Consider the following 21,519-nt stretch of genomic DNA (forward strand, 5'->3'; position numbering starts at 1 on the left):
TTATCATCCCTTTTAGTTTTGTACTCTTCAATCAATGGAATGTGTGAATATGCACTTACAGATATCTATCACTTTTATGCCTCATTCACACATACATTTAATTCGAATTGAATTCGAATCGAATGTGAATCAAATTCCCTAATTGCATTCACACACTCTTCTTTTTTAATTCGAATTGATTCGAATTAACTAATTCGAATCAATCAATTCCCATTAAAAATACGTTTTTGTTAATACAAATTAAAAGTAAATGTCGTTTGGACAGTAAAGCGAATTTGATGCGCAATTCGATTAGAATTGACGTTAGAACGTAAAACCTTTCGAATGCAAATTAAAATAATTCAAATTAGTTAATGCGAATCGAATTTAGCTCAGCATGAGTCACATTCTACAAGATCTTACTTCATATGATGATTTTTGTCGAGCCTGCAACTTTTGTTGCAGAAAGCTCGACATAGGAATAGTGACTTGGTGGCGACGGCAGCTGCAGTGGCGGCGTTAGCTAACTTCTTAAAAGCTTTATATTTTAGAAGGTGGAAGACCTGGATGCTTCATACTTTGTTTATAGATGCCTCATGTTACGAAGTTTTTGTCAGTCAGATGTCCAATGTCCTTGACCTCATTTTCATTTTTCAGTGACCACTTGAAAAAAAGTTAAGATTTTTTGTAATGTTGAATTCTCTCTTATTATAAGTAATAGGATAACTATATTTTGTATGTGCGTACCTTGCAAGGTCCTTATGCCCTTCTGACAGTTTTCACATGACCTCGACCTCATTTCATGGTTCAGAGAACAAGGTTAAGTTTTGGTGGTCAAGTCCATATCTCAGATACTATAAGCAATAGGGCAAGGATATTTGGTGTATGGAAGGACTGTAAGGTGTACATGTCCAACTGGCAGGTGTCATCTGACTTTGACCTCATTTTCATGGTTCAGTGGTTATAGTTAAGTTTTTGTGTTTTTGTCAGTTTTTCTCATACTATATGCCATAGGTCAGCTATATTTGGTGTATGGAAATATTTTATGATCTATATGTGTCAGTTGCACAGGTTTTATTTGACTTGACCTTATTTTCACGGTTCATTGCTCAGTTCATAGGTCAACTATATTTGTTGTATGGAAGCATTGTTATATCTGTACATGTCTGCCTGGCATGGTTTATCTGACTTTGACCTCATTTTCATGGTTCATTGGTCTTTGTTTAGTTATCTCTTAGTTATCTTGGTTAATGTTAAGTTTATGTGACAGTTGTAACAAAGCTTTATACTTAGGACTATCAACATAATCATGATAATATCAATGATTAGTAAAGAAGGCGAGACATTTCAGTGTGTGCACTCTTGTTATTTTATTTTCTATATTTAGCCAATACCAAATCTAACAATACTTAAATTTCATATTAAAACCAACCTTAATGGCTATCATTGCTTTCAGTAAAATAATTTCTTATATATAATGAAATAAAAAAGGAAAGTTTTATTTACTCAGTATGTATGAACAAACATTCATTAATTTTTAATTTTTATTTATTTTTATATAGATGAGCTATCCTTTGATGACTTTGTTGATATCTGCAAAAAAGAGCCAGTTACAACATCAGATGATTTAATGAAAGCATTCAGGAAAATTGACATCAATGGAGATGGTTATATTTCTCTGGAGGAATTACATAAAATTTTGACTTCAGTAAGATAATTTTCTTAAAATCATTGGTCGGTATATGTAATTATGTACGTAGATTTACATGTAATACACAGAATAAATTTGCATTATAGATGTATTGAATTAGTTTTCTTTTTGTATGATAATGTGCTAATTATTTTAAATTGAATCATCAGAGAAAAATAGTAAAAACACGCTTTTTATTGTTTAATATTATGACTTAAAATTTAGTAATTACATGTATTTTTGGCTGTAAAATTATTATAAAATACATAGAACAATAACTTAGATAGGAGTAAAGGAATGGAAAAAATATATGGTAAAATGAAACTGTGAGGTTATGATTTTTATTGAAATTTTAATGCAAATAAAAAAAAACCTCAATCAATCAAGGTAAAAATTTTCAATTTTGGACACAGATTATTTTTTATAAAAGTTCAAAAGAAAAGTCATAAATAAGAGAATTTCACTTGTAGTTGTCTAGTTATAAGTCCAAGGAAGTACATTTATAGGAAAGACAAAATGTTAAGTATTTTATTGTTTTATTTTCAGAAAGGTGAAAAGAAAAGTAAAAGTGAAGTGAAAAAGATGATAGATGAAGTAGATGAAAACAAAGATGGCAGACTGGATTATAAAGAGGTTAAAATCTAGAACAATTTGTTCCATATCATTAGAACATGTGCCAGGCTGTTTTACTGATTAATATATCTAAATACTAGCATTGCCCTTGATAGAATACTGAAAAATAAAAATATTAATAAATTGGAGAAAACAAAAAAATCTCTACCCCATTATATTATAACTGCAATTACATAGCTATATAATTACAATGGTCTACAGTTTGTATAATTAAGAAGACTGCAGTTTGTTTTCTTTATTTTTACATTTAAGGGAAACTGTCTTTTAAAACCTTTCATCGGTAAATTGTGTTTGATTTCATTGACTGTCTGGTAGAATATTTATTTAAATCATTTAATATTTGATTATAAAAATTGTATACAAATTTCAGGAACCTGTTTTATGTTATTCTAAGGTAAACAAAATTATGAAGAAATTCATAAGCATGTAATGTCTACATGTATGTCAGCTTTCACAGCAACGTTTTTCACACTGCCATGCAACCGCTCTATTGGCAAGGTCATTTTTTACAGATGGGAAAGGAACCCTGGTGGGATAGCTCAGGCTTGTGTTTTTGTGTAGTAACACATTTCATTACACTAATAAGCTACAAATGTTTGCTGACCCTTTTTACTGTGAAATGGGATTTCATTTAAATTAGGATCTATTTTTATTCAAAGTAATATTTATAAATTGATGATCAGGGGCTTACAAGTTTATTTAAAGAAATGAATACTTTAAGGATCAGTTGAAAGGCAAACAAAATCAGGTTGTTTAGCCTTCACTATAAAACATTTATTTGTTTGTTCAATTATTCAGAGTTTGTTTTCTTAACAAAAGCTTTGTTTAAATTAAGCCTCTATTTAAGATTTATTTGTCAAGATGAGCTTCAATTTTATCAATAAGTCATTAACCTAAAAAACAGGTCACTTTAATGTTAAGTTTTGGCCTATAATTGCTTTTTTTTGCTGGCAGGGATATATGTGATATAAATCATTTCATGCTAGTTTGGTCCTGCTTTTATAACTAATTAATATTCATCACTTTTTAAGTTTAGAAAAAGAGAGATGAACAATACTAAAGGGACATTCAAACTCATAAGTCAGAATTAAACTGACAACCCCCATGGCCAAAAATGAAAAAAAGCCTAACACACAGACAATAGTACACAAAACACAACATAGACAACTTAAGACTGAGCAACATGAACCCCACCAAAATCTGGTAGTGATCTGGGTTGTTCTGGAAGGGAAAGCAGATCTTGCTCCACATGTGGCACCCGTGTATCATCACAAAGTATGTTAAACTTTCATTGTTTAATCCAGTACATGATATTTATTTTTGCTAAATAGATTTTGAAATATCAAGAGCATTTATAACATGTAAATTGTTTTTAGTTCTTTTTGATCACTATTACACTTTTTTTAGTACTATTACAATAATGAATGATTCATTGTTTGAAATATTGTCACATTTTATTTGATGAGCATAATAGAGTGAATGAAAAATCACTAGCAATATTGTTGTTATACTGTCTGTTGGAATTTCTCGCTACATTGAAGACCTGTTGGTGACCTTGTTGTTTTTTTTATGGTCGGGTTGTTGTCTCTTTGACACATTCCCCATTTCCATTCTCAATTTTATTTATAAATGTTGAATGTATAGAAATGTATTAGAGTTAACCAAATGGGATGAAAAGCAAATACTGTTCATTTCTGCTAGACAATAAATGGTCACAGAATTTTCAAGGGAAATAATCTAATATTAATACATGTATTGATAAACAATATCGTATGTACTTACAACTTAAAATTGTCAGTCATATATATTAATCTGCTGGGTTGAGATATTATAATTTTTAATTCAGACAGATTTTGGGTTACAGCTAAAACATTATTTTAGCTAAAAAGTACATATGATTCAAAATTGAAGCGGTGATTTTTTTTCTTACAACATCCAAACATTGATTTTTTTAAAACTTTTTCCATGGAACACAAGTGGTATACAAACAGTTGAGGTTTTTTTTAAAGCTTGTTTAAATATATATGTAATAAAATACTTAAAAAGAGGGACAATACAAGAGGACAGTCAAACTCATAGATTGAAATAAATGCCATGGATAAAAAATAAAAAGACAAACAGACAAATTATAGTACACAAGAGACAACATGGAAAAACTAAAGACTAATCATCATGAACCCCAACAAAAACTGGGGTGATCTCAGGTGCTCCGGAAGGGTAAGCATATCATGTGGCACCAGTCGTGTTGTTAAAGTTAGATGCTTGTTACATACAAAGGAGACATTAAAGAATGGAAAACAAATCTCGAACATCTGTATTTTTTGCTTGAAAAATCCAATAAGGAACCAAAAAATACATTATTGTAGTAAATACACCATTTTCTAAGACCTTTTAATGTTCAATGTGTTCATTAGAGAAATAATAAATGATGAATGAAAAAGACTGAGAATTGACTTTTTTTTATCAAGGTGACATTCAATTGAGGTGGATTTGGTAAGTAAAGATGAACACTAATAGATAAAATATTTATTCTTATGTATTATATTTTTAGTTTTGTCAAATGGTCATGTCTACAACAGAAGAAAACAAAAAAATGCAAAGGAAGATGATGGAAAGAAAAGAAAAAAAGAAAAGGCAAGACATAGAAAGAAGAGGTTAGAAATAATTCACTCATATTTGATATCATTGTTTATTTATGGATGTTTGTTGTATTATTTATTTTAGAATTAGTTTAGTTTCAGGTGCATTTCCATGAATGAATTTGAAAAGTGGTGTTAGGTATTAGAAAAGGAATTTAAACTTTAAATTTTGAAAGCTAAATATATTTTTAGAAGATATCTTTCAAACTCTGCACCTAAAACCTTATAAAACATTGATAATTTATGTTGAAATTGAAAAAAATCATTTTATTATATACTGGTAAATCACCGAAAGGAGAAAATCATATATAAGTTCTTTATTACTTTTAAAATCATATGATGTGTCTCATTTAAGTCTCATTTGTGTAAATCTTTCATAAATCGGCACTGAATTGTTCTAAAATTATATTGATTGACAAGGTTTGCCATTTGGCTTCCAAAAATTGAATAATCAATTACCTGGAGCTCCATCGATAAAAATGGCCACCATGACGTAGCCAAGGTGCTGAAAGTTGGTTTTTAAAAGCAGTAGCAAAGAAAAAACAGTTGAAAGAGCATCTATGAGTGTTTGAATGAGAATCCCTCATTTCTGTATATATATATTTACCTATTGTTTATTTATTTTGCCCACTTCTCTCATTTCTTTATATTTTATCACCCCATTATTCACTATTCTTTATATTTTTTTCTAATTTTCTCCATTCTTTACTTTTTTGTCCATTACTCTCTATTCTGTAAACCCCATCCACACTCTCATCTCCCAATAATTGATACATAGAAGATAATATGGAAAGTAAAATGAAGTTATTTTCTATAGGTGATGTATCAGGATCGCAGGTTTCTGTAAGATCTGCAGCGTCTTCGGTAAAAAGTAAGATGGGTTATTCTCAAAATACTTTGTGTGAACCTTTTATTTCCTTTATTAACAAGTTGGTGGATAAATGAACTGAGCTTATTGCTTAAATTTACTATATTTTAACAATTTATTTTTTAAAAACCCTCATGCTCGTTCCTAGTAGTCTCTTAATCTATCTATTCTACTCACTAAATTTATTCTCTGGCTTCTGCATTTTTTTTCCAGTATTTATCAAATTTTTCCTTCCAGTTATATATTTAAGTTTACAGGTGTATTGTATAACTATTAATTAATATAATATCTTTAAACAGTTTTGTGATTTTTTAAATTTTTTTATGACTAATTTATATATATATTTTTTAAAAATTCAATTCCATTTTTGGAAGCAAATCATTTATCTGATGCTGTTTGAAAATGTGATTTTCTGTTCATCAAAATAATCTTGAAAAAAACCTTCTTTTTTTTAATCTTTAAGATTGTTTTATGTAACATTTAAGTTAGATGTACTCTGAAAATAATGATAGCATGTGTTACTCTGGTTTTTATTGGATCTATTTTCATAATACATGTACATTTGTAAGCACTTGGCAACATGGTCTGTAATATGGTTTGTAGCTCACATGACTAAATGTAAGTTGTATTGTTCACTGCAGATCAAGAGAAAAGTGCTTCAAAAGCTAATGTTGAGTTTGGTAATGGAAGTAAGAGGTTTATCCTATAAATAGAAGTGATTTGGTGGCTCTTTGTTTGAATACATTTACATGCTGTTAAAGGAGAAAGAAACTTAACAATTTAAATTGCTACACATGTTTCCTAACTTTTTTTTCTTATTTGAATCTCCTGCCAGTGAAAAAGCAATGATCTTGTTGGTGTCTAATGATGTCATATTTTGTCATGGGAGCATTTAAAAAAATGTGCAGAGACTACCAGAGGGCAATAATAGTATTTTATCTTATTTCATATAGTGAATTTTCTCTGACTTAGGTGTATCTAGGGGACTCTGGATGGGGCCTGGGGCTTCCTATTATAGCAGTCAGTAAGCACTAAAAAAAGTTCTGGATCCACCATAAAAAAACCCACATAGAACTTGCAGCAACATACAAAAAATATTATGTTTTTCATTGTGTAAGAAAAGAAAGGGAAAAAAAAAGGAAAATTTGCTTAATCTTATTTTACAACTTAAAAAATTAGAAAAGAGGTTTTTTTCTCCCATAAAAGGACATTTCTTAATTTAAAAATAACTTATTGGTTTCTTTCTCCTTGAATTAAATGCTAAACGGCTTTAATATATGAAAGTTGAAACAATTTGAAAATAAGCAATTTTGGTTACTGAATACTAGATTTATTTTATTTGACTCCTTAATATTTGTACATTATAGCAGAGTGTGAAAAAAATGGCTTGTTTAAACAAACTCAAATAGATATGCTTTGTTAGATTTCAATCAAATTTTTACAGATGATTAAAAATAATAGTTTGAAGAAATCTTTATTTTTTAAGCTTTGTCAGTGTTCTAGTTCCAATGTGTTTTGGACTTATCTGGTCTTTATAAAGCTTGTTAAAATTAACAACACTGTAACTTGAATTTGCTATAAAGGATTCTAATAGGAATGTCGACCCAGATTTTACAGTTCATTGACCATGCAAATATAATAATGCAACCAGGGCATATTCTTGTTTTTAATAAATTTGTCAATCTTACAGGTCAAACCTGAAGAATGTAATTTTTGTCGAGCCTGCAACTTTTGTTGCAGAAAGCTTGACATAGGGATAGTGATCCGGTGGCGGCGGCCATTTTCATGGTTCAGTGACTACTTGAAAAAAAAGTTCAGATTTTCTGTAATGTTAAATTCTCTCTTATTTTAAGTTATTGGATAACTATATTTGGTATGTGCGTACCTTGCAAGGTCCTCATGCCTGTCAGGCCATTTTCACTTGACCTTGACCTTATTTCATGGATCAGTGAACAAGGTTAAGTTTTCGTGGTCAAGTCCATATCTCAGATACTATAAGCAATAGGTCAAGTATATTCAGTGTACGGAAGGACTGTAACGTGTACATGTATGTCCAACTGGCAGGTGTCATCTGACCTTGACCTCATTTTCATGGTTCAGTGGTTATAGTTAAGTTTTTGTGTTTTGGTCTGTTTTTCTTATAATATATGCAATAGGTCTACTATAGTTGGTGTATGGAATGATTGTAAGGTGTACATGTCTAGCTGACAGGTGTCATCTGACCTTGACCTCATTTTTATGGTTCAGTGGTCAAAGTTAAGTTTTTTAGTTTTGGTCTATTTTTCTAATACTTTATGCATTAGGTTAACTATATTTGGTGTATGGAAATATTTTATGATCTATATGTCGGTTACGCAGGTTTTATTCAACCTTGACCTCATTTTCACGGTCCATTGCTAAGTTTTAAGTGTTTGTGTTTTGGTCTGTTTTTCTTTATTTATAAGCAATAAGTCAACTATATTTGTTAGGGCCCCGCCGACTAAGGCGGGTCGCCCTATAGTGATCAGTCTGTCCGTCCGTCTGTCCGTCTGTCCGTCCGTCTGTCCGTCCGTCCGTCCGTCCGTCCGTAACACTTTCGTGTCCGCTCCATATCTAGAGAACCATTATGATTTCATACTTAATACTTAACATGATTATCAACCAACACCAGAGGGTGTGTCATGTTGTATGTACAACTTTCTAGGTCAAAGGTCAAGGTCAAAAAATTTGGTTTTAGTTGACAACCCCCTGTCCTGTGGTGAAGATCGTGTCCGCTCCATATCTAGATAACCGTTATGATTTCAAAGTTTATACTTGACATCCATTTCAACAACCACCAGAGGGCGTGTTATGATGTATGTACAACTTCCTAGGTCAAAGGTCAAGGTCAAAAACTTTGGTTTAGAGTTGACAACCCCGTGTCCTGTGGGATTGTGTCCGCTCCAAATCTAGATAACCGTTATGATTTCAAAGTTTATACTTGACATCCATTTTAACCACCACCAGAGGGCGTGTCATGATGTATGTACAACTTCCTAGGTCAAAGGTCAACGTCAAAAAAACTTTGGTTTCAGTTGACAATCCTGTGTCCTGTGGTGAAGATTGTGTCTGCTCTATATCTTGAGAACCATTATGATTTCAAATATTATGCTTGACATCCATTTTAACCAACACCAGAGGGTGTGTCATGATGTATGTACCACTTCCTAGGTCAAAGGTCTGTCTGTCTGTCTGTTGGTCTGTCCATCGCTAACAAATTTGATCCACACTATATTTTGAGAGGACAGCTGTTATTATTTCATACTTTATACCTGACAAACATTTTCAACTTAACATATATATAAACCAACACCAGAGAATGTGTCATAATGTATGCATCCTAGGTCTAAGGTCAGTCTGTCAGTCTGTCCATCCGTTTGTTGTTCTTAACAAATTGTGTCCACTCTACCTCTCGAGAACCGTTAATATTTCATACTTTATACTTGGTGGGTCATAATATATTGAAGGCATAATTCTAAAAATAAGTCACCTTAGAGTAGTCAACAATTAGTTCACATCATGCAGTCATATCACTATTATACTATGAAAGTAAGATGAGAATATTTATCAGTTTTAACTTAAAATCTTAGATTGAAATCACACATGAGACTCCTTAGAGTAGTCAACAATTAGTTCACATCATGCAGTCATATCACTATTATACTATGAAATAGTACTATCACTATTACCCCACGTTATTGACAGCGGGGCCCACAGAGATGGCTTCCATCTCAATGATATCTAGTTGTATTGAAGAATTGTTAGCTGTACATGTCTGCCTGGCATGGTTCATTTGTCCATGACCTCATTTTCATGGTTCATTGATCAATGTTTCATTTTCTTGGTTAGTGTTGAGTTTATGTGACAGTTGTAATAAAGCTTTATATTTAGGTCTATCAAGATAGTATCAAGGATTAGTAAAGTAGGCGAGACATTTCAGTGTGTGCACTCTTGTTTTGCCAGAGATTTCTTTTTGTTTGCTACTGTTTATAATAAATTGCTGCTACTGCTTAATCTTTGAACGTGCTGGTGTCTCTCTATGCATCTGCTTGGCTTCATTGTCTGTTTGACAGATGACAGATATAGTATTCAAAGTTGAATTATGTATGATAATACTAAATAGGGTTTGAGAAGTATGGACAGGTTTTTATATGTATTTGAATTTTGTGTCAGAAAGGCTGATGCTACATCATAAATCATACATATGAAAACCAATTTCTAGCAAGAGTTAACTTTATACTTTTGATTTTATCAAAAGCAATGATGAACAATTTAAATGTTGAAATATCAGAATTGCCTAGATAAAACTTTTAAGAAAAATCATCATATTAACCAAGATGTTTTTCTTTAGCTAAAGATTGGTTAACAAATAAATGGTTTAAGGTGTGAAAAGAAGAAACAGTTGATCAAATGTATCATTGTATGTATTGATTAATTAAAGGTCAAGTTGAAGAAATGGAAGCCATTCAACAAAAAATAATAAAAAAATTGCTAATAAAGAAGCAGTGACCAATTCCAAAAATTTGGTGGTACTATTCCTGATTATTTACTCAAGAAGGATGTAGCTTTTTACCCATTTCCTAATAAATATTTAATAATTGTATAATAAATATTTGATTTCATTGAATGATAAATTTTGCAGACATCAAATAATAATTTGTAACCTAATCATCCTGATGGCTATGATTTACTTTGACTTGATTTTTATAATACATGGATTAACTTGTTATATGAAAGTAGCTAGGTTGGTTTGTGAGTATGAAAATGTAGGTAACAAGTAAAATGTAGAGGGAGGAGTGTTGTGATTATTATTGTGAATTAGCTGAGTATATTTGACACAGTGTGAGGAAGAGTACTGAGGATTTGAAGCAACAGCTTATTAAGCTTTGTTAGATGCTTTTATTTTTTTCTGTTTCTGTCTTACTCTTCCAACATGCAGTTTTAATGTTATTTTTTTTTGTATTTATTCATGCTAACCTAGTTTTAAACTCATTATTTAAATCATTCGTTTACAACTCAATAGTAATTAAAATTTTTATTAAATTATTTTTTTGTTAAAAGTGCATTTTTAAAATTTTTTTTGTCTAGACTGTAACATATAAAGTTGGAGCAATTAAGACATAGAAGTACCATTTCCAACAGCATTAGTTCTCAATATCTTATAATGTGTTAAAAATAAGAAATAACATAGTTATAAATTAGATATACTGCATACCTTGCAAGATATATCTTCGTGTGGCAATTAAATTCCTTAATCTTATTTCATTTTATTTGTTTATTTTCACCTATTCTCTTGTTAAGAAAAAGAAGCTAATAAGGAAAACAAAGACGAAGATGATGATGAAATTGATGAGGAATGCGTAACTGCAAGAAATGGAAGTGCACGGTCAGAAAGACCTAAACCCTCTCCTAGAAAATCAATGTCAGAGACCACAACAAGTCAGGCTCAAGATGTATCCCCCTCGAGAACATCACTTAGGGAGAAAACTGAAGATGTATCTGGTTCTAGAACCAGTCTACAGAGTAAAGATGATGTTTTACTGACGTCAAGAAGATCTTCACGTTCCCAAAATAAAGATTCATCAAGGAGTAAAAAGGAGAAAGACAAAGAAGGTTTATCTTCATCTAGATTATCAAACAGTCCAGATAAATTAATGGGTTCAAATTCAACCCTTCAAAACGTACCCGACGTTATCGGTTCTAATATTTCACTTACATCTGCTAGTGGTTTGATGGCTAAAAATCTCAGACAAAATGGTAAAGAGTTTGATTGTGATTTGTTGCTGTTATGATGTTTGTCACTTATACAGGTCTGGGATTTCCCAGAATGCATTTTGTATAAACAAATGTAGATTTATTAATAACTTTTAGTTTTCATTGAAAATACTTTTGAATCATAAATTTAGTGAAATCCCAAGCCTGAGTTCACATCTGCATTTTCACCATCAATGCATGCCTTGTTTTGGAGCATACAAATGCGAGGGAATTTTCATATTCATCATCAAACAGAACTCATCTTAAATCAACATGATCATAAATTTGCTTGGTTTGCTTGATCAATCCAGCTGCTTTCCTCAGTAAAGGCCAGCCTGTTTGAGCTTACTTATATATCAGGATTGTGAATGTTGGCCTTTATATATTCACTCTTTACATGTGGTATTTAACCAGATCTATTATATATATGTGTGTAAAAAGAAGCTTTGTAAAAATAAACAAATATATTATTATGGTTTTATATGGTATTGTGAATTTTTAATCATGCAGTGATATGCATAACATACCACCAGCTGCATACCACTAATATTATTTAATTTATTTAAACAATGAAAAACTTCTAATGAGTTTAATGTCCCCTTTTATCCTCTGCGTAAAGATCCTGTAATGCCTATGTCAGGGATATGACAGACATTTTCATTTTTCCTGTATCAATTGATATCTATGAGCTATACTGTTTTTGCCAGTGATTTCCACCAACTTCAGAGTTACGATTTTAGTTTAAGTTTTCTATACTCTATATTTTAGACTGGAATACTTTATGTTAAAGTTTTGAATTCATATCTGATATAAATTACTTATGGTTTTACATAAAAAAAGTAGATTTTTGCAATTAAAATTTTCTTACATTATGCAAACAATACTTTAACTTCAGTTACACGCATGTTTTATTTTTAGTTCCATTATAAAAAGAATAATTTAGAAAAAAATTGGAACAAAACTCAAACCTCACCCCAGAATCAGTTGATCTTTGTCAGGCCTTTTAAATTTTTGCAAGTTGAACTGTCCCATGGAATTAATTGACAATAGCTATTGTTCTCTAGACTCTATGGGGTTTATAAAAGACAGTCACATCATTGTATATGTGGGTTAGAATTGTTTTGTCTTCTCGTTTTAGGGTATGTTTGCACCATTGGTTTGTTGTTTGTAAACTTGGTTGTGGATGTTTTCTGTAGAAATCATGCATATTGTCTTGTAATGTGATGTCATTTATTCATTGCAATAAAAGCAAATGTGTTGCTAGTCTTATTGTAGAGTACAGAATTAATGTGAGTTACTATTCTTGAGTATATGGGCCAACTTTGATTTGTTGTTGGTTGTTGACAACTTATTCAATGATTTGATAAAAATAAGACTAACTGGTAACCTGGGATCCATCAAAAGAATATTTGGTACTTTGGTTGTAGGTTGAGCTTTAAATGAAAATGAACCAAATGTCTATAATCTATAGTTACAAAAAGACCAGATCAACCTATTCCGATAATACTTGATAAAAAATACATCAAAATTACTAGGAGCATCAAGTATTTTGGATTTTTGTAACTTTATTTTCATGCCTGACATATGATAGATAAATGAGTACAATATGGCAGAAAACACAGTTATCGTCCTTTTATTTTTGTTGTCCACGAATAGAGTCCCTAGTGTAGACAGTGTGTTACTTGCCAATTTTTTTCATACCTCTTCCAAATGTATTTCTTCATGTTTTATGCCTCAAATAGCAAGTAGGGGGATTAAAATGACACTGTAAAAAAAATTTGGGTCATGAAGTTTAAAGTAAAGTAGCGATTTGGTCCGGGTAAAAAAAGGTTAAAAAGAATAGCACTTTGGACAAAGACTTCAAGACCCCCCTTAACATAAAATTGTCCATATTTTGAGTTAGAGCCGATGAAGTTTTCTATTATTTTGATATGATTTGTCCCAAAAGTAGTTCTACACACTTTAAAAATATTATTGAGAAAGCACATGTGAGATTTTTAAAATTTTCATTTATTGTCTAAAAAAAATGCACTACAAATTAACTGTGTACTCAGACATAAGATTGTCTCAAGTTGGGCTTGAAGATGAATTTTTACACAGTTGAATGCATCCAAGCTTTAATGGTAGTTTAATACTCTGATAAAACTGATTCTACCCTCTTGTTTTTGCAACAATTAAAAAAATATTCTTCAAATTATTGTTGTTAATATGCAATGATTTATTTGCATTCTATCTTAAGTCAAACATAACATGCATTGAAAATACTGAATAATTAATGTTGATATTTGTTCACATTTGTTTAGTTCACTTTATGTGTTTATAGACAAATGTCAGATGTTAGTTATTGAATAGCAAATAAAGTTATGAAAGCAGTATTTAGTGTTCTTGTGAGTATTATAAGATAAAATAAATTGTAATGATATTTTTGTACTATGGATTCATTAGTTATCATAGATTGAGAAAAAAAGTATTATTTTGATAGCTGATGACTGGGTTTTCAACAAATTCTACAAAGTTGATACCAAATTCGATTTTGTTGGAATCTAAATTCATGGTTAACCTTTTACACAAGAAATTAGTGAAAAAGTGACTCATGAGTAATAATAATTTACAGAAATATTGATTTGGCACTGTTAAATGTTACAGTATGTTTGGTGCCCTTCACTGAACACCACTTAACCTATTCTGAACAATTAACTTCCCATACCCTGGTGCACTAATATGGATATTTTATTTTCAGGAGAGAGAAAATCATAATATGCTTTTTTTCTGTGTATATTTTTAAATGGAATGATATGATTTTATCTGAAAGGAGAAATAAATGGTTCTTGATCATGTGTGTTATAACAATGGCTAATTAGCTTGCAAATTGTATTATCCTACTTGTTAACAACTTACAATTATTTCACACAAGTTTATATTTATTTGTCTTTTGAAAGAAAGTTGAATAAGTCCTTTCAAAACAAACATTATATTCAAGCCCGTAGCCAAGAATTTCCAAGGGGGGGGGGGGGGGGGGGGGGTGTTGTTCGGATGAACCCCCTGGCTACGGGTATGATATTCATCATTTTATTACAATACACTCTTGAATAGCTAGCATGGCTCTATATTGCTAAAAATTGTTTCTTTTGATGCACAGCCTGATTATTTCATTAACATACAGTTTGTCCCCTTGAGTGTAATAACAATACTTTTCAATTGATAAGTTTCACTGTTATTTTTTGAATATTTCTTAATGGAGATATTTGAATTCCTTTAACTTATTTTAGCATGATCACCAGAAGGATTAATTTGAAGAAATTTTTTAGGACATAATTTGATTTTGATTTGATTATATTTTTGTTCTTATTACTTATTTTTGTTTACTTTTGTAAAAGAATTATTCATTTTGTTTTGTTACAATAATTATTTAAGATAGAATGAAGAACAAAATGATAATTCTGTATGTTTTGGTTTTCAGTTGGAACACCGGCAGGATCGAGAAAATCATCATTATTAAGTATTGGTACATATTGTTGTTCTTTTTTTTAGTGTTTTTGCACTTGTTTGACAGTTTTTGATGTGTTCGCTTTAGTTTTTCATCACAGGTTCTGGTTGCACTAACTTCATCTGTCATAACACTATTCAAGAGAACTGTTAGTTTATCTCTGTACATTTCTTTTACACATATTTTCTTTAATACATTTATTTTCTATTTTTGGGTGCTGTGAGTTAAAGGGTTAGTTATAGCATGGTGTTGTTCCATAATAATTAATCAAACATCAAAAATATTTTTGTGTTTACCCATAAAGTTATTACCGACCTTGTAGAAGGAGTACTTTTCTAATTTTTACGAATTCATATTTTTTTTATTTTATAGTTAAATAAAACATGGATTTTGTTTTAGTTTTTTTCACAATCATATATTTCCAATTTTTTTTTTATCACAGCTTTAAAACTCACCCTCTTTAGATGTATTAAAAATATATAAACAGAAATTAGTTTGCTTTTTTTCCTCATTGTGCAAGCCACTTGTGTATTTGTTCACTACTGGAAATGAACTGTTTTCTGTCATGCATGGAATGCATTGTCTTCAAGTTTTTTTTTTTTTCATTGATCAATTGACAAGTGAAATTATGCTATAGCTAAATATATTTAATTTATGTTTTTTTTTTTTTTTATCAAAGATGATTTTAAAATGTTAAGAACATATTGTGATCTTTTTTTTTTGTGTATCTTCAATGGTTATTTTAATAATTTAGAATTTTCATTTTTGACAGAGACGAAGTCTAGTAAATAGAAATATTTTAAAAATTTAAAAAAAAACAATTCAGAGACAATTTTAATTTCATAAGTTAATCGAGCTATAGAAATATTTTTACAAATTTACAGATTGCTTGTGATAGCCTAGGGAAAGAAGAAATTAATTTCATGGGTAAAATATTTTTAAATTACAATTTAATTTCTTGTATACTATTATATAAGAAAAAGAAGACAATTCATGAGATGTTACTTTTTTTTTACCTTGTAACCCTCATTAACAGGTGAAGGAAGTCCCCCTATCCCTGCACAAAGAAAATCTTTATTGCACACTGCTTCTTCTTCAGATCCAGGTAAACAACTCTTCTATATTTGTTTTACAACACTAATCATGTAGTTTGCACTTTTCAATTTAATGTGGAGATTTGTCTGTACAGAAAGGTTTCAAATGAACTAATTTCAGTTTTATTTGGAGTACCTTGCCACTTATTTTTGAGAGATAAGCAGTTGATTTTTCTATTTGACTTCTCAAATTGAAACATGCAGTTAACACTTGACTACTGATCATAGAGATGAATTAAACAAGGCTAAGATAAATAAAAATGGTAAAAAAAATCCTTTTACTATAAAGTCTAGCGGTTAATTTTAAAAGATGAATTTTTGTAATTTATAATATGAAGGAATTTGCACCATTAGACCTTCAGCATTAGGGTGTCAGTCAGACACAATATCTTTCTATGCAGGTTTGCTAGATTTGTGCTTGACCTGCAACTCGATACAATAACATCAGACCAACCAAGTTATCAATTATATGAAATAAGCAGTCAAAACAATTGATAAAGAAATCTAAAAAGAAATTCTATGTGGTGATTTACGAGTGGGTCATGTAGCAACTGCAATGGAAATTAGGCTTTTGAGCTGTTACTAACTACAATGTATAATTAACCAATTTATGGTTTCAAATTTGTATTTACCCTTTAATAGGTTGTAGAGGTTATAATAATATAATAGTTGCAGTAAGCTTATTCAGAATTTTGTATATGCATTTGCCAGACTCATTATTTTACAATTTCAGAAACTTACTTATTTTAATATTTTCATGGTATATGACAGACCTGGGGTCATTACAAATGTAATTGATATTAGCTGTTCTACATGTACCTACAATAGTATGAACCATCAGTACTTTCAAAAACTTACAGTTATAGTATATATTCTTTAATATTGTGAATCAGAGAGTAAATGCAAATTGATAAAGAAACAATTGTTGAAATTGCATATTGCAAACAATTTACACATTTTGTATATTGAAATTTGTGTCTAACATTAAATTAATATTCAAATGGTTTATATTTCTATTATGCATATACTAGTGATTTTTTATTATCATGTGATTGTATTTTCAGATGATTTACCTAGACCATCTCCTAGAGTTAAGAAGGATAAAAGTCGACAAGGTTCTGTTTCAAGGGCTCATAAACTTGACGAACCTAAAAATCTAAGGGTAATTTATAATTTGAAAGTTATCAACCAGATTGTATTAAACTGCATAAATGAATAAGATGGAACTTGGAACCCCCTTTTTTTTGGACAATCAGTGAGTTGAATTGGGAAATTTGTTCAATTTGACATTTAGGTCATTTCTACTGCATCAAAATTGTTATTCAGTCAATATTTTAGAATCATAACTGACTATTACTTAACACAATTTTCTACACATCTGAATATTTTTTTAGGAATGGACACATACTAAAAGTAAGGGCAGCTTTTTCATGGAAGATGGAAGTTTGATATGTCATCAATATGATTTCAACCTTCCAGACGACAGTAAAATCTGGATTACTATACAGCCACAGAAAGGAAGTAGAGGTAAATTAGGGACCAATTGATTGACAAAATAATAAAACAAACATTGTTGTGATTATTCTAGCCATTTTAGTTTTATAATATAGTACTTGTGTTTCATTGGTTGATTTTGTGAAAATTTGCCCAAAAGGGAATGAAAAACTGTAAAGGGTATGTTAATAAAAGGAGGTATTGTTTCAGTTAGATGTTGGATGGTTGATTTTAAAAACCCATAAAAAAAAAATTCCTTAAATTATAATTTGGTATTTCAGATGCACTTTTCATCTACATTAGACCCATCAGTGATTCTTAAAACAAAGACGTAAAAAAAATAATCTAAAATTAAAGGATATGAGGGGTAAATATCAATGAGAAGGCAAACCAAAAATGAAATCTACAGGTCCTCAACAAGAGAAAGTTGTTTGTACCAAGTAAAGCTAATTCTAGAAACAAGTTTTCACGTATAATAATACTTCATAGTATAATAGTACTTCAAAAAAGAATTGATTCAATGACTGAGTCATAAAAAGGACAGTTCTTGGCTATGTTTGCTAGAGTGGAGCCATGAATGCATATTGTGAAACTATATACCAAACAATTACTAACGATTGTGAAAATCAAGCGTAAAAAAAAATCCTTGAAAAAATCACAAATTGACAACTTGTTGAATTTCTTTAAGGTCATTACAAAACTTTGGTTAATAAGTAATTTTTAGAAGATTAAAGTTAATACTTACAGTTTATTTTAAAACACCATATTATATTGACATGTATATTTCAGGAATGGATAGCAGTCCTGTAGATACTTCTGTGTTTATATTGAGAGACAGACCAGATGAAGATGGTAACTTACTCGTAGCTTTTACAGAACACAGAGATTCCAGAGGAGTAAGTTATAAAAAAATTAAAAATCATTTGTATAATATGGTCAGTATTTTCTGGTGATATTTGATCAAATTAAGGGGAAACCATAGGTGGGTGTTGTAAACACTGTTTAAACTCAAATTGTAGCTACCAAACTACGTTTTAAAAGCCAATAATTGTTCTCTAATCATGAATTTAATTTTTTGAATGCCAAAGATAATAAGATTAGAGAAAAATATAGATTCAAAAAACAAGTAACACATAAACAAACAACAAACACTGAATTACAGGCTCACTTTGAAACTGTAGTTGATCATAAGATAAACCTGATGGATGCAACCATCAAATTCTTATTTCAATAGATATAAAAAAATGTGGTATGAGTGCCAACAAGACAACAGAGCCTTGGCTCGCACAGAACAGTAAGCTATAAAGGGCCCCAAATATGACTAGTGCTAAACCATTCAAACCAGAAACACAATTGTCTAAAGTATATAAAAATGTGTAACGAGAAATACTGATGAACCACATCGACAAACAACAACTACTGGACGTAAAATTCCTGACTTAGTACAGGTGCAAAAAAATACCATGGGTTTAAATGTTTGATAGGTACTAACCTTTACCAATATCTGAAACAATAGTGTAACATCGCAACATAGAAAGACACACTATAAAATATCAATTGAAATGGCTTAACTCATTCAAAAGAAATATTAACACAAGTGAATATACACTGAAGGAATAAATTTGATCCATGACACAATGTAAATACAAAATCAATAAAATAAGGGGTGAATAAATAAAGGCAGCAGTAGGATACCGCTGTGAGATGTTAAACAATTTCAGAAATACAATAATAACCTTTAACATAATGCAGCCAAATAGAAAAAGATATGCAGGTAAATGAAAAAAATTATTGTAAGGTATACAGTATAAATGTTTTTTTTTGTCTGATAATAAATATTGAAAATACTCAACCTATACATTAAATTCCTATTTTTTTTTCTATTTAAAGAAATATGGTGTAAGCTGTGATTTGAGTGCTGGTAAATATTACATTATGCCATATACAACAGGCTGTAGATTTAAAAATCGAAAATCAGAATCAGGAAAGGAAGCTAAACTGGTATCCCAAGACAAGGGAGGCAAATATGTTATAACCAAATCTTTCAGGTGAGACGCTGGTCAAATAAACTTTATCTTCCGGTACTCTGATTTATTTATGTCATTTTCTTTTTTTTATGCCCAAGTTAAGTCAGTACATGTACATCCCAATTTTTTTTTCTGTTCTTTTACATTAATTTGCATCAAGCTAATGCTATAAAACTTATACACTATATTTATTACCAACAAGCATCACTTTCACTGTTCTCAAATTATGTCCCTTTGAAAATTAAAATTTTCAGAATTTGTCATATATTAACAAGCTTGGGCATCTGTGTCCGTGGGACACATTCTTCATTTATCTTATCTAGATTATAGAACTCGTAAGTAGCATTTGACAGTCTATAAGATCTATTTATCATCATTAAAAAGAGGTCTGAGTGCTGAGTCATATATATGTAGTTGATTTAACTATGATTTATAGATAGTTTTTAGACTTTTATCTTCTATTGACATGTGAAACTGTTTGTTCTAAATATTTTACAGAAATGTATACAAGATCATTCAAATGTACCAAAGTTTCTTTTGACCCCAACAAACAAATCTATTTATCAATATTAAAAGTGCCACTGTTTAGATATAGAAGCAACATTATTAGTAATAATGGTTTCACTCAGATAAAAAAAAACATCTTATGATAATTTACACACTTAATCTAACAATCATAACATGTTTCAAAACAATGTAACAGCAAAAACATAGAAATCATTTGATAATTTTGTGTTGACAAATTATTTAATTACATGTATCATCATCTATAATCCACATTTGTAGGAAAGTGTTAGAAGACATATTTGACTACAGTGATTTAGATGGAAATGGATTTATGAGTAGAAAAGAATTTAACCTATTTAACATCAGAACAAGCGGTGAAGAAGTAGCTGACGAAGAATGGCAGGTTGTGGAAGGTAATTGTTATAAAGATTCACTTCATAATATATTTCTATTAGTATTTGACGTATATAGCTATTTTAATTGCTTCTGAATTTTTTATCAGATATAAGTAAAATGTAAATCATTAAAGCTAACAACTAGGAGTATAAACATATATGTTAAATATTCCAAGATGAAAAATTAATTCCATAAAATCTGGTCCATATCTTGGGAAAATTTGGGACAAATCCAAGATTATAGGGAAAAAAGGGGAGTTGATTATAAACGTTATAAATTCTATAAATACATGAAGTTTATTTTGTTGTAACTAATCTTGGTTTCACTTGCATGAAGAACTATTTCTTGGTGTTTTACTATTTGTAAACTTAAAATCTGTTCCACTCTTACCCTAAAAACCCATTTATATTGGAAATTTATACATTATAGACAGGATAGATTTAGAAGATGGAGAGATAACAAAAGCAGGGTTCCTACAACTGAATGAATTGGAAGCTGAAGATTCTGAGGGTGATACTGAAGACTTATGGACCACACTTGTCAGTATGGGGTATAACAAACAGCTTGTCATGGACCAGGTATATTTTCTCTATAATATGATTTGCTGTTGTTTTTTTATTCAATTGAATGAAAAATTAAACCAAATATTTTTTTAAGTGTTTGACATTATCCTGATAAATTGTTGCCATTCTGATTCCCAGATATTTGAAAGTTGATTTAATATATTTTGGTCAGATTACTTTCTCTATCTAATATGAATACACAGAGTTCAACTCCTTACTCTGCTTTATGTTGAAATGAGGATAAAAATGGCCAAAATCTAGTCAGAAAGCACATTTCAAATTTGTTCCTTGAATTATACAGGATTTCTTCTTTTAATGACAAAATTAATGTAACAGATCATGTTCACTTGACTAAAGAAAAAAACTGATA

At 30.2% G+C, this 21,519-nt stretch overlaps 1 protein-coding gene across 13 annotated transcripts in view; it reads left to right on the forward strand.

Moving 5' to 3' along the window:
- The window catches only part of LOC134700375 (EF-hand calcium-binding domain-containing protein 7-like), a 29,762-nt gene that overhangs the window by 4,665 nt on the left and 3,578 nt on the right, over positions 1-21,519 (forward strand). For 2 of the 13 annotated variants that reach the window (XM_063561729.1, XM_063561728.1), the window contains exons 4-17: positions 1,542-1,687; positions 2,216-2,302; positions 4,854-4,956; positions 5,759-5,812; positions 6,451-6,498; positions 11,129-11,584; positions 15,042-15,086; positions 16,105-16,173; positions 17,227-17,324; positions 17,557-17,689; positions 18,446-18,552; positions 19,547-19,704; positions 20,470-20,603; positions 21,016-21,164. In XM_063561729.1, the coding sequence (XP_063417799.1) occupies positions 1,542-1,687; positions 2,216-2,302; positions 4,854-4,956; positions 5,759-5,812; positions 6,451-6,498; positions 11,129-11,584; positions 15,042-15,086; positions 16,105-16,173; positions 17,227-17,324; positions 17,557-17,689; positions 18,446-18,552; positions 19,547-19,704; positions 20,470-20,603; positions 21,016-21,164 (1,787 nt within the window). The remainder of the gene's footprint in view (positions 1-1,541; positions 1,688-2,215; positions 2,303-4,853; positions 4,957-5,758; positions 5,813-6,450; positions 6,499-11,128; positions 11,585-15,041; positions 15,087-16,104; positions 16,174-17,226; positions 17,325-17,556; positions 17,690-18,445; positions 18,553-19,546; positions 19,705-20,469; positions 20,604-21,015; positions 21,165-21,519) is intronic. The other 11 variants (XM_063561732.1, XM_063561734.1, XM_063561730.1 and 8 more) reach the window with 11 other exon arrangements.

Source organism: Mytilus trossulus, unplaced genomic scaffold, assembly GCF_036588685.1.
Source record: "Mytilus trossulus isolate FHL-02 unplaced genomic scaffold, PNRI_Mtr1.1.1.hap1 h1tg000138l__unscaffolded, whole genome shotgun sequence".
NCBI classification, from domain to species: domain Eukaryota; kingdom Metazoa; phylum Mollusca; class Bivalvia; order Mytilida; family Mytilidae; genus Mytilus; species Mytilus trossulus.